Source organism: Cebus imitator, unplaced genomic scaffold (genome assembly GCF_001604975.1).
Source record: "Cebus imitator isolate Cc_AM_T3 unplaced genomic scaffold, Cebus_imitator-1.0 Scaffold449, whole genome shotgun sequence".
In the NCBI taxonomy this organism is placed as follows: domain Eukaryota; kingdom Metazoa; phylum Chordata; class Mammalia; order Primates; family Cebidae; genus Cebus; species Cebus imitator.
The window spans coordinates 1153498-1169498 of record NW_016107764.1 but is presented as its reverse complement, the minus strand read 5'-3'; the positions used below and the strand labels follow the sequence as shown (position 1 = coordinate 1169498).

General features: G+C 57.1%; 1 protein-coding gene across 6 annotated transcripts in view; it reads left to right on the top strand.

Moving 5' to 3' along the window:
* TSNARE1 (t-SNARE domain containing 1) overlaps positions 1-16001 on the top strand; it is a 136486-nt gene that overhangs the window by 37642 nt on the left and 82843 nt on the right. For 3 of the 6 annotated variants that reach the window (XM_037732497.1, XM_037732494.1, XM_037732492.1), the window contains exons 1-2: positions 5043-5187; positions 12187-12313. The exons of 1 other annotated variant lie outside the window; for it this stretch is intronic. In XM_037732497.1, coding sequence (XP_037588425.1) covers positions 5119-5187; positions 12187-12313 — 196 coding nt within the window. In that variant the 5' untranslated portion in view covers positions 5043-5118. Of the gene's footprint in view, positions 1-5042; positions 5188-12186; positions 12314-16001 lie in introns of those variants that run through there. 2 more of the 6 variants (XM_037732493.1, XM_037732495.1) reach the window with 2 other exon arrangements.

The window sequence follows — 16001 nt, the reverse complement described above, 5'->3', positions numbered from 1 at the left end:
CGTTTTCTTCTTGCCCTTTGGGAATGGCTCCTCGTGCTTTTTTGTTACTAAATAAGATCCTCGTTTAGGATGAAAGGCTCTTTATTTTATTCTTCTAAGACAGCCTCTTGTGTTTTCACCAGGAGTGAGTGTTGAACTCTGTTGATGCTGTTTTGAATCTGTAGAGAAGCTCACCAGCTTCTCCCCTCAGGTTAACATGGTGCAGACACTGATGAGTCTCCTCACGTTGAGCTAGCCTTGCATTCCAGGGAAAAGCAAGCAGAGGGGGTTTTGGATGTTACTGATCAGTGTTTTATTTAGTGTTTTTGCATCATTGTTTATAACATATTCATTTATAAGTTTTTCATTTTCTTGTTTTCAGGGGAGGTTTATTAGGTTTTGGTGGCATGGTTATACAAGCTTCATAGAAGCCAGCAAATGTCCAGTGCCCTGGGCCAGCTGGTGGCACCCTGGAAATGTTTGGCCACGTTCCTCTGCAAAACCATGAGCTGCTGCAGCTGCGCAGTATTGAGCGCCCCTGTCGGTGAACATGGTGGTCCCCTCGCTCATTTACATGTTCTTAATTTCTCTTATGTTAACGTGTCCCTCATTTGGTTTATTGTTTCTTTCCCTCTCTCTCTCTCTCTCTCTCTCTGTGTGTGTGTGTGTGTGTGTGTGTGTGTGTGTGCACGCATGCCTGTGTGGTTTTTCTTAGGACTACTTGGTAGTGAGTTGCAGACGTGATGCTCCTTGATCCCCAAACACACAACGTGTGTAGCTGCTGCACGGTGATCAAGATCGGGACATTGACGTGGATACAGTAGCCTTGTCCATTCTAAAGGGTGCGTTCCTGTCCTGGGACAGACCTTGTGAACTGCGTTCTTTTTAGAAAAATGTTCTTGTTAGTAGCATGAGATCCCGGGTCATGTGCTTGTCTCTTTAGCCTCCTTTTCTTTAGAATGGCCCTGCAGTCTGTCTCTGATGACACTGCCGTTTTTGAAGGTTGCTGGTGAGTTCTTCTCCTTCATTTGGGTGTTTCTGAGGTTTCTCAGTCATCCACTTTGGGCAGGAAGACCACAGAAGTGACGTCGTGCTTCTTCTCTATGTCGTGTCAGGGGGGTACGTGGCTCTGGTTTGTCCCAGGGCTGGCGATGCTAGCTGAGATCATTTGACTAAGGCGATGCCTACCAGCCTTCTCTTATGTAAAGTTATTTGCTTACATTTTCAATTTATAAGCATCTCAGGGAAGATCCTTTGAGATTATGTAAATATCCTGTTATTCATCAAACTTTTACCCGCTAGCTTTAACATCTGTTGGGTATTCTTAACAGAATGAATGATCGTTGTGATGGCCGCTGGTTCCACCATTCCTTCTGCAGTTATCAACTGGCTTTCTACTCTGAAGAAGAGCTCTTCTTGTTTTTTGTTTTTTGTTTTTTTTAAATTTATTCATCTATAGCAGTGTGGGCTCATGGATTTTTATTTTATTCAGTGAGTTATGCAATTCTTATCATTATTTATTTGCAGACTCAGATTGTCGAGACTTGGCCAGGGCCAGCCTTTGCACGCTGGTCCTCGCGTCGTTCTGACATGCCCCCACCTTTATTCCAGCACTTTCTCTTTTGCAGGACAGCATGCTCCATGCTCCAGACTCTCATCTTTTACTTTCCGGGCTGTAGCCCTGGAATCAGCCATTTCTCTAAGGCATCTTAACGTCTCTGACTTCCGTTCAGCGAAGCCTGGTATTTAGGAGGCAAGAGCTCTGTGCTGGGCGTGCCCGGTGCTATGGGGGTGTGTAGTGTCTCAGCTCTCTCAGTGGACAGAGCTCGGGAGTAGCTGTCTGTCATGTCCACACTCAGCTATGTAGATGAGTGTGCCTGTGTGATTATATATACCCACACACATCTATATCTGTATTTCTCTGTGCGTCTTGAAAACTATGAATTCATGCCGACTCCTCCAAGTTCTAATGGAGTACCACTGTTCGGTGAGTGAGTGCGGGGGTGCTTCGCGTGGGGGGGTGGGATGGTGAGGACGTGCTCCTCTTCTCTGTAGCTCATGGTACAGCGGGCAGAGCTGAGACCTTAGTGCCGGCGCAGGGAGGGCGTCGAGTGGGAGCTGGGGCAGGGGAAGCCATGGCAGCTGTGGGGAGCCAGGTTCCTTATTGCAGACCCGCTCTGTCCCTGTGACCTTGATCAATGATTTCCCCTCCCCGGTTTTGTTTTCTCATTTTAAAAATTGGGTTTTCGCCGGGCGCAGTGGCTCACGCCTGTCATCCCAGCACTTTGGGAGGCCGAGGCGGGTGGATCACGAGGTCAAGAGATCGAGACCATCCTGGTCAACATGGTGAAACCCCGTCTCTACTAAAAATACAAAAAATTAGCTGGGCATGGTGGCGCGTGCCTGTAATCCCAGCTACTCAGGAGGCTGAGGCAGGAGAATTGCCTGAACCCAGGAGGTGGAGGTTGCGGTGAGCCGAGATTGCGCCATTGCACTCCAGCCTGGGTAACGAGAGCGAAACTCCGTCTCAAAAAAAAAAAAAAAATTGGGGTTTCAATTAGATGAGAGAATTCCTGGTACAGGTGACTCTTCTTCCTCACCTGGAGCTGTGCTGCCTGTCATCCTCCATCGTACCCTGTGACTCCTGGACAGGGCCTTCCCATCTCCATGTGAGACTGCAGTCTCGTGAGCAGATGTGAAGACACGAGGCACCGCCTGCCAGGCAGCCCCGTCTTTGCCCTGAGATCTCTGGGTCAGTTGGCTTCAGAGCACCCTGAGGGCATGTTTATGGGCGGGTGCCATTTTTGTGGATTCCGTGGGCAGGGGGCATCCGTTGCAGCTTGAAGGTTCCTGTGGGGACTGGCACGTGGTGTGCCTGGCGTTCGGGGTGGGTGGCAGCCTGGGCAGCTCAGTATTCCCTGGCAACACTGTCTTTAGGCTGTGTTTCCTTGTTCCTGCAGGGACCAGTGGACCAAGAGGCCACCTTGAAGGGGCTCTGGCAGCTGTTGTTTGGGGGCTGGTGAGAAGCCTGGGGTGGCCTAGGGAATGGGTGCAGCAGAGCCAGGCTCATGGGGCTGGGGAGGGGCACAAGGCCCCTGTGCACCCTGAATGGAGCTTTAACCCCCACCTCTTGTCCCTCTCCTCCCTGGTTCCCACCAAAAGGACCACGTCTCCCCAGGCCACCTCCACTGGTGATGGATCTGTACAACATTTTCTTACAGAGGGCGGGCCAGCAGCCTCTGCACTGAGCTGGAGGAACCAGGAACAGGACCCAGAGGCTCCCCGCCTCCTTACCAGGCCCCGCTGTTTCCTCTGGGCGGCGTGGTCTTGGGCTGGCTCTCCCTGCAGGGCCAGCCCTGGCAGATACCAGCACACAGGGAGCTGCAGGCCCTTACACAGCCACAGGGGACATGGCAGCAAGGTCCTCTTCCTTGCTGGTAGCTTGAAGGCTGGCCTCTTTGAGCACAGCCTGGTGGTTGTGGGCTTCTGGGGGACCAGGAACCCTTCCAGATGTCTGTGTGTTACAGTGGGGCCAGGGACCAGAGGGGCCAGGGACTTGGAAGTGGGGCTTTGAGCTCCTGCCTGGGACCTAAGAGTGGCTCACATATTTCATCTCACTGGTTTTCATCCCACCCTCTGAGGTTTCCCTTCGTGGTCCGATTTTACAGACGAGGAAACAGATTCAAGGGCCAGGACTTGCTGGGACACAGCAGGCCAGCGGTTGAGCTGGGACTTTGCCGGGCCTTCTGCTCCTGGGACTGTGTTGTGGTGTGAATGTCCAAAGCTCATTGAAATCCAGTCACCATTGTATTAAGAGGCTCTCGCCACCCCCAGCATCCTCCATCTTGGACTGCTTGGCCCCCAGAGCCATGAGCCAAGGAAATCTCTTCTTTATAAACCCCCCTCTGTGTGGAGTTCCATTACAACAGCAGAAAGGAGACTCAGGCTGTGTTCTCTGCCTTACACCGAATGCTTTGAGGGATTGTCCAAAGAAGTCTAAAGAGGCCGAGTGTGTCCAGGGCAGGCAGGTGACCCACTGTTGTCAACATGGGTCTGTTGAGGGCGAATAAGGGAGTCGGCTAATTCACGGTGAGGACAGCGCCAGCAGCAAACCCTGAGGCCACAGCTCCTCGGGGTTCTGGTGCTGACTTTTCCTGGGACTGCCCCTTCCCGTACTGCTCTTGATTCCTGCCTGCGGAGAGGCTGTGTTAGGGGCATGGTGGAAGCTGGGCGCCCAGCGGGGGGCTGCAGTGTGGGCCCCCACGGAGGTTCCTGTGGGCATGCGCTCTGCACAGCAGGCGCCCCTGCTGCAGGCGATGGGGTGCCTCGTCCTCACTCACTTTCTCCTCTTGAACTTTGCAGTTTCATTTTGCCGTAGAAAATGGTTTTCCCCAAAGGGCAGGCTTTGGGGAGCAGAGATGTGTGTTGCGGGGTGCGGCCTGTCTCTCCTGTGCTGGGGCGTGGCCGAGGTCTCTCAGTGGTCTGCAGTGGGCAGTGGGGGCTGGCTGCTGGTCTGGGCCTGTGCTCCCTGTTTGCGGCGCCCCCGACCCGGTTGTGAACTGACAGTGCCTCTGTCTTTTCCAGCCAGCGGTGGAGGTGGTCTGAGGCTCAGTTAGGGAGTGTGAAAGCAGCATGCAGCCACTGTGCAAGAGCAAGTCCGAGCCTCCGCTCCCCCTGAGCAGGTTCAGCCCCACCCCTGTCACTGCGTTGTTCCCGAAGAGCCCACTCATGAGCAGCCCACCTGGGGCCAGAGCCTGCCCCAGGACTCACTCCCCTGCGCTGGGTCCGCAGGTGGGCACTGTGGAGGCCGCAGGTCGCCCGTGCCCTGGCCCCTGGTCCGGGTGTGTGCCCTGGCTCCCGGGAGGCAGCGCCGCTTCCTGCCATCACCTCTGGGGCTGTGTGTCCCCGTGGGCGGCTCAGCCCTGGCTCGCCAGAGGAGCCCGTTCCTGCATCTGCGTCCTCCAGCCCGAGCCGTCAGGGGCCTCCTGTGCCCTAACTGACTGGGCGCGTCCAGCCAGCCATGCCAGCCGTTTCCTCTCCCACGGAGCGAGTGTGGTGCCGCATTCCTGCCCTTCCCCATCCGGAGCTCAGAGTCCCTGAGAGCAGGTCAGACCTGTCCAGAGCTGCTGTGTCCCCACCATGGTGCCTGGGTCAGAGGTCATAGAATGCGCGTCCAAAGCTGAGGGAAGGGCTGCTGTGTGTTTACAGGTGAGGAAGCCCCCGGCGGCAGAGCTGATGTGCCGTGTGCGCGGCCCACCCGTGTGCGACCGCTCTCTATCCAGGCCGAGGGGCCCAGCCTGGGGACCCTGTTCCCAGCTGCCTGGGTGTTCTCCGCCTGTGTGGGGCCCAGCCCCCTGCTTCAGAGGCCCTGTCCGGGAGCCTGACTGAAGGGCTTGAGACCCACGCACTGGCCCCACAGCCCAGGAGTTGGGGGCCCAGCCCCAGAGTTGGGACTGGGAGCCTGGCAGGCAGTTGGTGTGGCCTGCTGCCTGGCCTCCCCTCCTCCTGGGCCTGGACGCTTTGTCCTGGGGGCAGGCTGAGTTGCTGGGGTGGTGGCACGCCTGACTGAGGTGGGTGTTCCCTGGCACCTCCACTTCCCCTGGTGCCCTGCAAACGGGATCTGGGCAGTGCAAGGACAGATGGCTCCCTTCAGGCTGGAAGGGGCTGGGGGCCCTGGGGAAAGCTGGCGCCAGCCTGAGGGGCACGAGGCCGGAGGGGCCATGGCTGGCCTTGGCGGGCACGGAAGCGGCTCGGTAGGAAGCCTCCTCGGGAGCCAGCGGGTCATTGTCCCTGACCTCCGTCCGGCCTCATTCAGGCAGCCCTGGGACTTGGGCCATTCTTGGGCAAAACAGCCTGTCAGCTTCTGCCCACCCCTCCGGCCTGGCCTGGCTGCCAGCTTCCGCCCAACTGGGCCTCGAGTGGCTTCTGTGGCCATCGTCCAGCCCCCCAGGTGCATGTGGCGCAGGCATTGCCCTCTCTGCCCTTGCCATGCTCCCCTAAGGGGCTCCATGTCCTCCTCATGCCTCGTCTCTGTCCTCTGCCACATTCCCTCCTGGCCATGCCCCTGGCTACCCAGCCCTCCCTCCTCTGAGCGCTGGCCCTGACTGGGTTCCCTTGCCCAGTGCAGTTCCTGATGCTGGCCTGCCTTCTCCTGGAGGCCTCGGGGGGTGCTCCCGTGTCCTGGACTCAGCAGAGCGCTTTGGTTGGGAAGGCCTGGCTCCCTCTGGCTGTGCTCAGGCCTCCGAGGCTGCGCCCCACAGTGCCCGGCTGCCTTCCTGGCTCCTGCGCCACAGCCCGTCCCTGTCCCCAGCTCACTTCTGGGGGAATCTTGTGGTGTTCTTGAAGTCCCACCAAGTGAGCCAGCATGCCTGGGCACTGACCCGTCCTCCTGGCAGGGCAGCCGTGCCAGCCGTGGTTGGCAGTGTGCTTCTGCTGGAACAGGAGTGGCATGCTGCGCCCAGAGGGTCTGACGCCTTCTGGGGTGTTTCATGCCCTGCACTGGTGGCTGGCTGACCCCAGACCTTAGTATCCTTCTCCTGTATGGGGTTATAACCCCTGTCTCACTGTGTCAGGACGATCAGCACTGCTTACACGGGTGAGGCCCCTGGCCAGGCCTGCCTAGCAGGTGCAGGTGAGACAGGTGGTCTCCGGGTGGCCTGGGGCCAGTCACATTCTCTCCTGGGGATTTCCCCAGCTCCCCGAAGAACAGAATGCATGAGAGCACCTCCTCATGGACTTGTGTGGCGTCCAGTGATGTGGGCAATGCCGAGCTCCCAAGGACACCGGCTCAGCACGTGGACTTCTTGTTCTTTGCCCCCTCAGTGAAGGGTGGGCTGATCCTGTGGGGATCCTTGGTTGGGGGCAGGAGACAGGGTTTCCGATTTGGCCTGCTGGGACATGCTGCGTCAGGGCAGGGCTGGGGTGATGATGCACTGGACTGGGCCAGCACCGGGTGAGGGCGGCTCCAGCAGGCGTGCAGCGCCCCCAGGGCAGGCACAGGTGGGGTTCAACGTCTTACGGAGCATGGCGCTGCTTGGCCTCGTGTGTGGTCAGCATCGGGCTCAGAGGTCGGGTGTGGGCAAGAAGGTCAGGATGGGAGCCCCTGGCTGGCCTGGTAGGACGCTGGGTTGAGAAGTGGGGTGTGAGCTGGCTGCAGGGTGGAGGAGCAGGAGCAGCATGGGGAAGCTGAGGCACAGCCTGTGCGAAGGCAAGGAGGTGGGAGGCAGCATGGGTGCGCCAGGCAGAGCCCCCAGAGAGCAAGGGCATGGGGCGAGGGTACAGCAAGAGCTGAGGCTGGGGCAGGACAGGGCCCGGCGCCGGCGCGCAGAGACCTTGGGTGCCTGTGTGGGCATGGGGCCACTGTGGCTGGGGCAGGCCGGGGGTTGAGGTGGACACTGGAGGGCAGTGGAAATGTGGGGCACCTGGGGGATTGGGGTTGGTACAGCTCAGTGCCCTGTGGCCCCGCGTGGTCTCCCAGCCATGGGAAGTTTGCACCCACTGGATTCCAGGTGTCCCCAGGGGCCCAGAGTGGCTGGCTGGGTGGGCCCGTGAGTAGGCCGAAGATGTGCACTGCCCTTTTGTGTTCCCAGACCAGCCTCTGCCTGCGGAGACTCGGTGGCCCTGCCTGAGGTTGGCCTTCCTCTCTGAGTCTGCTGAACAAACGGGTGTGTCACGCTCCTGTGTGTGGCAAAATGAGATCACGAGTCCGCTCAGGTGGTCTCCTTGGCGGCAGTGGGGCTGCTGAGTCTTCACTCTCCTCCGCGTGCCCGGCCAGAGCAGAGGGGAGTTGGGCAGCCTTCCTGTCCTCCCACGGGCCCCAGCTTTGTCTCAGCTGAGCTCTTTCAGACTTGAATCCCTTCCCTCCTCCCGTGAGTTCTCCTGCCTCTCCTGGGCCCTCGTCAAGCTTCCTGTGCTCCCTGTCCTGAAACCCTGAGACCCCACTGCTCCCTGCAGTGATGGCTGGTGGCTGCTCCCTCCTCTCGTGGGGGCTCTGCCGTGGCAGAGTGGCAGATGTGGCCTCTGGCTAACATCACCCCAGCTTGCCCCATCTCCCGTGTTGTCTGCGGGGCCCTCTTCTCTGCGTGGTGGCTCCTCTCCCTGAGTGGTCTCATCCTTACACCTGTTCCTGCGCAGTGGACTCTCCTTCTGTGTCCAGCCCTACCTCCAGGGCTTGGGGTGTCTGCCAGCCTGTGGGAGGCCCTCTGGGCTCATCCCTGCACATGGCACCCCTCCCTTTCTGGTATGAGGAAGTCAGAGCACAGTCTGCTTGCCTTCTGGGCCAGAACTTGGGACTTGTCCTTGACTCTGTCGGGGTTCCGTGCCAGCCCCTCCCTCCCTCCCTCCCTGGGTCCTGGCTCTGCCACCGCCTGCTCACTGCCCTGCCAGCCCCGCACATGCCCCCAGCAGCCTGCTGTCCATCCTGAAGCAGAGGGAGCCCCCCAAACACAAGTCGCGTCAGGCCTGGCTGACCCCCTCAGTGCCTCACCGTCATTCTAGGGGATGGCAAGTAGTGCCCTGTGCTCAGGGTCCCTTGAGCCGCTTCCCTGGGACTGGTGGACCCTGACCTGGGGTTCTAGCGCCCCTCCCAAGTTCTCTGAAAGCCTCTGCAGGAACCCTTGCCCTGGACAGTTAGTGCTGGCTCCTCCATGGAAGTTCACGTCCTGTGGCCAGAACAGGCCTGCCTGCTGGCACGGTGGCACTGGGGCATGAGGGGTGTGTCTGTAGAACTGGTCCGTGTCCGGCATCAGCTGTACCTCCCTGGGCCACGTGGGACAAAGGTAGGTGCTCTGGGGCCACTGCCCAGGGATCTGAGGAGAGCCCTGGGTGCCCACCTGGCTCTTGTCTGCTGAAAGCACAACCCCCCTGCAGCCCTCCTCTTGGTTTCCAGACACGTCTTTCTAGATGATGTTTCATTGCAGTTTTACAAATGCAGCTTTAATACTTTAAGATTGTACGTGCATGTAGTTTAGAGAGTGAGTTAAATGAGTTGTGCAAAGTTAATTAAGAAAAACAGTCATCCCCAGCCACCCTCCATCCCTCTCCCCAGAGTCCACAGTGTCTGCATCTTCTAGTAGATTCTTTTGATACGTTTCTCTTCTTTAAATAATAGGCCTGTATTGCTTCTGGATTTTTTAAATGTTTAGGCATTATTTTTTGACTTGCAAGGTGAGGATTGAAGTCTCTCTGCACACACAAGTACCTGCCCTCTCACAGGTACACACAAGCACACACACACCCATGCAGGCACACCCCCCCACATATGTACACACATTCATGCACACGCACAAATGTATGCACGCACACATACATACATGCACACACATGCATGTACACACATGCATGCACATACATGTATGCATGCACCCATGCACACATGTATACATGCATATGCATGCACATGTGCATGCACATGTACACACTAACACATGCACACATGTGCATACATGCATGCACACACATACACACATGCAGGCATGTATTTATACACTCATGCACACATATGCATATGCATGCACAGGTATATGCACACATGTACATACACATGCATGCACACACATGCCCACGCATGTATGCACACATGCATGCACACACTTCCTGCCTCCCCCTCCTGGTGTAGCTACAGTGTTGTCACCCTCTCAGGTGCGCTGCTGGGATCAGCCTAGTCATCGGAAACCGGGATGATTTTCCGTCTCTGCCCAACCTTTTGTTTTCCCTGGAATTTGTGACTGCCTTTGTTTGCCTGATGTTTTTTGTTCTTCTCAGGAGCCTAGCCTGAAGCTAGCCTCTAGCTCTCTTGGTCTCATGTTCCTTCACATTAGCGGTTCAGCCTTCATCTTCTTGAGGAAGTCTCTCTAGAACGTTCTGCCAGAGCATTGTCAGCAGGTTGCCCTCCTTGCCTGGACACAGCTTTTGCCCTGGGTGCTCTTCAGCTTCCTCTGGTTGCAGGCAGTCTAGACCTTCCTCCCTCCTCAGATGGTTCCTGGTTTTTGGCAGAGCTCACCCTTGAGTACTTCCCCCGAGAAAGCATGCATGGAGGGGCGGTCTGGGGGCCCCAGGTGTCAGAAATGGCCTCCTTGGTCCTCACACCGGTTCTCCTCCCAGCACTGGAGCTGTGGGGTCTCCTGGCCACCGTGGGTTCTGATGCTGGATGTGGGACTTGGTTGCCTGTCCAGGTGCCCTGAGGTCTCACGGGGCGTGAGGAGCCCCTATCCAGTTTGAATGAGCTCCGGCCTGGGATCGGTGTGAATGCTGTTCCTGCTGCTTCTCTTCCCCTGGCTTTCCTGCCCTTTCTGGAATCCCCTCACTCGGACGGAGAGGCGCCTGTGCAGGGCTGGTCACTTCCTCTGCCCGCCCCCACCCCCGCATGTCATCATGCTCTGGTTTCTGGAGGCCCCCGCTTGGCCTGCCCATTCTCTGGAGCCCTTTGCTGCTGCTCCCCATGTTGGCTTCTTGGTGCGCCTCTGTGTTCTCTGAAAGCCCCTTTCTTGGCGTCCTGTTCCTGTCCTCGGGCTGTTAATGCAGCCTTTGTTATCTGGGCTCGTTCCTTTGAGGGCAGTAAAGAGAACACGGGTGCAGGAACCAGATGCCTGGGTCTGAAACCACCTCCACCACTTACCAGCTGGGTGGCCTTGGGCAAATGACCTCACCTCTCTGTGCCTCAGTTTCCTCAGCTTCAAGATAAGGATCATTGTGGCCCCAAGCTTAGAGGCTTGTGGGGATGAGCTGTGCGTGGAGCAAAGCACCTTCGTGGCTGTCAGCACATGCCAAGCGTGAAGGGAGCGCTGGCTGCTGTGCTGTTACGTGTTGAAGGCTCCTCTCCGGCCGAGACTGTAGGGCAGTGTCGCGTCCCCCGGAGGGGTTTCGTTTTGGAAAATGCAGCCGTCGTTGACAAAAATGTCATCTGTGTTCACAGGAATGGCTTAGATATTTCAAAACGAATTCTTACTATTTTCAGAAGGCTCCGTTTGAGTTTTCATTGCAGTGGATGTTGGCAGGTACAATCCGCAGCAATCAGAGCTGTTTGGGTCCCGGACTGTTCTGAGTGGGGCAGTGGGGCCCACTGGCTCGATGGTGTGCTGCTGCCACCCTGCTCTGGCGGGGCTGGATGGGACAGGCGGTCGTCTTGCTGGGAGGGAACATGGGGCCACGTGCCTCCCCCCAGCCCCAGGGACTTTGGCTGCACTCAGTGGGCGCAAGGCTCACTTTGCTCTTAATCCTGCCTCCCTGCTTCAGGTGTTTGTGTGGGTGGAGTCTGCGCCACCCACAGCATTTAGAACTGAGTGTGGCCTGGCTGGCGGTCTCCATAGCGACAGCATTAGGGTATAGGCTACTCAGAAGCCATCCGCACAGGGACCCCGCACACAGGGAGGACACACTGGCAATGTCTGAGCAGGAGCTCTGCCCTCTGTCCTCTGGTCACTTGTTCTGAGTCCCTGGAGCTGCAGCCCGCAGAAGGAGAGGTTTGGGCAGGATGCCCAGCTCCCCAGGCCAGGGATAGCCCGTGCCATGCCCAGGATGGCGCCAGTGCCATGACTTATGTGTTGGGCGCTTACTGTTCGCCAGCCCTAATGTGTGTCCAGTCACCTCTCACAGCAGCCTAAGACGCGGGTCCTCTTCTTCCCCTACCTCAGAGATGAAGAAACTGAGGCCCAGAGAGGCCCCATGGCATGTGCCCAGCTGCGCAGGTTGGATTGAGCCAAGGCAGAGCCACCTGGGCCTGACCCAGCCCCACTACCGTGGGGTGCGGCTAAGGATGACGGAGCCGGAGATGCTGGCAGGCTGTGGGAGCGCCACGTTCTCAGCCCAGCCCGGGCCTGGCTCACATGCGGTGGATGCCATCCTGCCTGCGTGTCGGGGCACAGTGGGGGCCCGGTGCTCCCAGAAGCCAGCTCGGAGGCTGGCGGGGGGGTGGTTGGTTTTTAAGAGCCTGTCAGAGGGCTCTCCTTGCTGGGGGTCCCTGTTGGGAGGGATTAGGCACGCCTTCTTCAGGTTGTTTCTGTGTTCCTATAGGGACCAGTGGACCAAGAGGTCACCTTGAAGGGGCTCTGTGGGGGCTGCCGTTTGGGGGCTGGTGGGAAGCCTAGGGAGTGCGTGCAGTGGAGCCAGCCTCCTGGGGCTGGGGCAGGCCGGAGATCGCTGTGTACCCTGACCTGGAGCTTTCATCCCTGTTTCTTCTCCCTCTCCCCCTGGTTTTCCTGTTTCCTCCAGCTTGGCACGGAGGCTGCTGGCCCTGACGTCTGTAACAAGATGTCATATGGATCCATCACCGGTGGAGGTGGCCTGGGGAGCCGTGGCCCTTTCGGGGGACCCTCAAGACAAGGCTGTCAGCCCCTAGGTAATGATGTAGCTGGCAGTGGGGGTGGGGGGGTGGCAGTGGGTAGGATCCTCACTGTGTCATGCTGATGGCTGTAACCAGTTCTGTTCTTTTGAGAAAAGTTGCCTTTGTCCTAAGATGGGGAGTGATTGCAGGGCTCAGGCGATTCAGGCCCCTGGAAAGGAGCAGGAGGAGCTTGTGCCCCGCCTGCAGGCAGACCTGGGTGTCCCAGTTCATGCCGGGCATGGAGCTGCTGCTCAGAGCACCAGGCTGCTGGCAGGTGGAGAATGGCTGAGGGGAGGGAGGACTCACCTGACCTTCCTAATGGTGGTGTGAGACAGGCATTCTGTGCAGAGGGGGAGACAGGCCCCAGGGCTGCTAACCTCACCCTAGGGCTATGTAGCTGGTGCAGGGCAAAGCTGGCGTCTGTTTCTAGATATTTCAGAGTACCGAGCCCCTGCTCTTCCCCTTCACCTCGTCCACTGCTGCCCTGCAGGTTGGCCCCACTTTGGTCCTCATGGCACCTGAATGCCACAGTTGTCCCCGCTCTCCCCTCTGCCGTCAGTGTGGCCCGCAGATCTGGCCCTTCATGAGGGCAGGCCCATTAGTGAGTCAGGACAGCCGCCATGAGGACTGTCTGGGCGCGGGAAGAGGACCGCATTGGGGCTCCAGCTCTTTGCTCATGTCTGTCCTCCCAGGGCCGGGCCTCGGGCTCAGCCAGCTGTGTAGCAGGGCCTTCCTCCACCTGGGGCCCTTCTCTGCTGGGCTGTGAGTCCTCTCCCTCGTAGCTCTGCTTGGCTCTTGGCTGGGGCTGGTCCCCAGGGCAGCCTGTTCAGGGAATGAGGCTGGGTGAAGGGCCCTCGCTGGCTCCTTGGCGGCCCCCAGGACCCTGAGTTTGCCTCCCCACCAGCCCTGCAGAGAGGGAGCAGCCTGTGCTCAAGAGGGCTGCTGGTGCCCGCCTCAGCCCTGCTGGGATAGGATGGCAGCCAGGGGGACATGGGTGCAGATGGCTATTGGTGACATCACCAAGTGCCCTCTCCTCATCTTGCCATCACCACTTAGCGCCTCGCAGGCCAGGTCCTCCAGATGCCCCCATCCTTCCTGCCCGCTGTGAGTGCTGCCCCGGCCTGGTCTCCTCCCGCCTCTGCCTCCCTTTTCTCCTTCCTGCCTGGACCATTGATCCAGTGTCTGCTGTGTGCCAGGAGGTATTCTGGGGGTCGGGTGGGAGGCAGAGAGACAAGTGAGTCCTGTGCCCTTAGGGGGTGTGTGTTCTCACTGGGGTGGTTCTGAGATCCTCTTTCTTGTGTGTTAGGGAGGAAATGACCCAGGTTCTTGGACTGCTGGCCCTGAGTGGTGGGCTCCATGAACTAAGGAGGTGAGGGAGGGCCCTCGGGGAGGGCCTGCTTAGTGAAGAGGAGAGGAGGACCCTGGAGGAGGCAGGCCCGGGATGAATGAGAGGGTCCTGGGGGATGGGCTGGCGTGGATGGAGGTTCCTTCCATGGGCCAAGGGAGCCTCCGCGGCCTTAAGCAGGGCACCGTGTCAGCTGCTTGATCTTTTTATGTTTAAAAATATGTTCTGAGGCATGCTAGGAAGACAGGAGACTTCGTGTGTGTGCGTGTGTGCGTGTGTGTGCATATGTGTGCATGTGTGTGAGTGTGTTCACGTGCACACGTGTGCGTGGGGTGCAGATACAGGTTCGGATCTCACAGTTTTGAGGTGGTGAGCCTGACCCCCAGGGCCCTGCGCCTCCCCCGGCCTCTTTCCTCCTTGCCCTGACTGTCGCATTTGCTGTTTCTTGGTCATTTCCTTGTGCGTCTGAATGTCCCTGTGAGCCGCGTGCTGCTGAGCTGTGCAGGTTTCACTTCCCTGGCTTGGATGACGTGTGTTGCTTTGCGGTGTGCTGCTTTTCCACGCCGTGTTGTGAGCGCCTCCACGTGTACGCGGCTGTGGCTCCTTTGATTCCCGCGCTGCACCACGTTGGTGGCTCTGTGAGCACCCCACGGCGTCTGCGCCTGTTCCGTGTCTCAGGGGCACGGAGGCTGGCTCCCGTGTTGTCTCTCACAGCCTGTGCCCGTGCCAGGGCCTCCGCAGGCCATGGGGTAGCGTTCCTGGGCCGGGCCACTTGCAGCTGAGTCGACGCGGGCCCCGTCAGAGCTCTCCTCGTCCCACATGCTTGTCAGCACCCAGGGGTGTTGGACAGCGACGTCTTGCCGAACTGGTGGGTGTGGCTTGTCCTCTGGTCGAATGGATGTTTCTCTGATAATGAATGGGATGGATCACCTTTTCATGTTTTTGGGCATTTGGGTCTTCCTGCCAGTGAGCCTGTTTTTCCCTTGGGTTTGTCTTGTGCTTATGGGTTTGCGGCGTTCCCTCCTGTGTTCTGGAGAGGAAAGCTTCATCAGTGGGTTCAAACAGCCCGATCCGGGCCGGGTGGCTTCCCCTGGGATGTGTGCGGCAAAGCAGAAGTTCCTAGCCAGGTTGGCCTTGGGTTTATCCATCACTCCCTCAGGGCTCGCACTTTCTGTCACAAGATGATCACGCTGTCATCTTTCACTTCTCTCTAAAGATTGAACAATTCGTTTTTGATGTTTAATTGACCCTTGATTTTTGTTTATGGTGTGAGGTGGGATGACGGTGGAGGGGAAGCTCTAAAGTTGCTTCTTTCTGTTTGAAGAAAAAATTGTGTGAACTGTTTAATCTGCCATTCTTCTGCAGACCTGCAGTGACAGCTCTGTGATAGTTAAAGTTTCCATTTGGGTTCTCTGGTCAAGTTAGCTATTCCTGTGCCAAAATCCACCTTAATTTCTATAGCTTTACTATAACTATCAGTATTTTTTAGAACAAATTGCCCCTCTTTTTTTCTACAGAGGTGTGTTGGATGTGTTTGACCGTTTGATGTTCAGCATAAGGTTTAGGATGACCTGTCGCACCCTGGAGTTTGGGGTTGCCTGGCGTCCCCTGTGTCCGCGTGGGAGCAGTGACTTCTTTATTGTTCTGAGCCTTCCAGTCCATGAGCAAGCACCCATGTCTGTATATTTATGAAGTTTTCTTTAACGTCTTTCAATGACGTCTTATAACTTTCTCTGTTGAAGATCTTCCATATCTTTTAAATTCATTTCAACAAAGTAAAAACTTTTTTTTTCCTGCTGTTGTAAGTGGTACCATTCTGAATATGACATTTTCCAAGTGCTTCTTGCTGGTGTGTGCACACAATTGGCTTTTTTAGTCGAGCCATTGTGGAAGACAGTGTGGCGAGTCCTCAAGGATCTAGAACTAGAAATACCATTTGACCCAGCAATCCCATTCCTGGGTATACGTCCAAAGGGTTATAAATCATTCTGTTATAAAGACACATGCACACCTGTGTTTATTGTGGCACCGTTCACAATAGCAAAGACTTGGAACCAACACAAATGCCCATCAGTGATAGACTGGATAAAGAAAATGTGTCACTTATACGCCATGGAATACTATACAGCCATAAAAAGGATGGGATCATGTCCTTTGCAGGAACGTGGATGAAACTGGAAATCATTCTAGTGAACTAACACAAGAACAGAAACCCAAACACCGCATGCTCTCACTCATAAGTAGGAGTTGAACAATGAGAACACATGGATACAGGGAGGGGAACATCATACACTGGGGCCTGTGGTGGGGGGGCTATAGGTGGGATAGCATTAGGAGAAATACCTAATAAAGAAAATG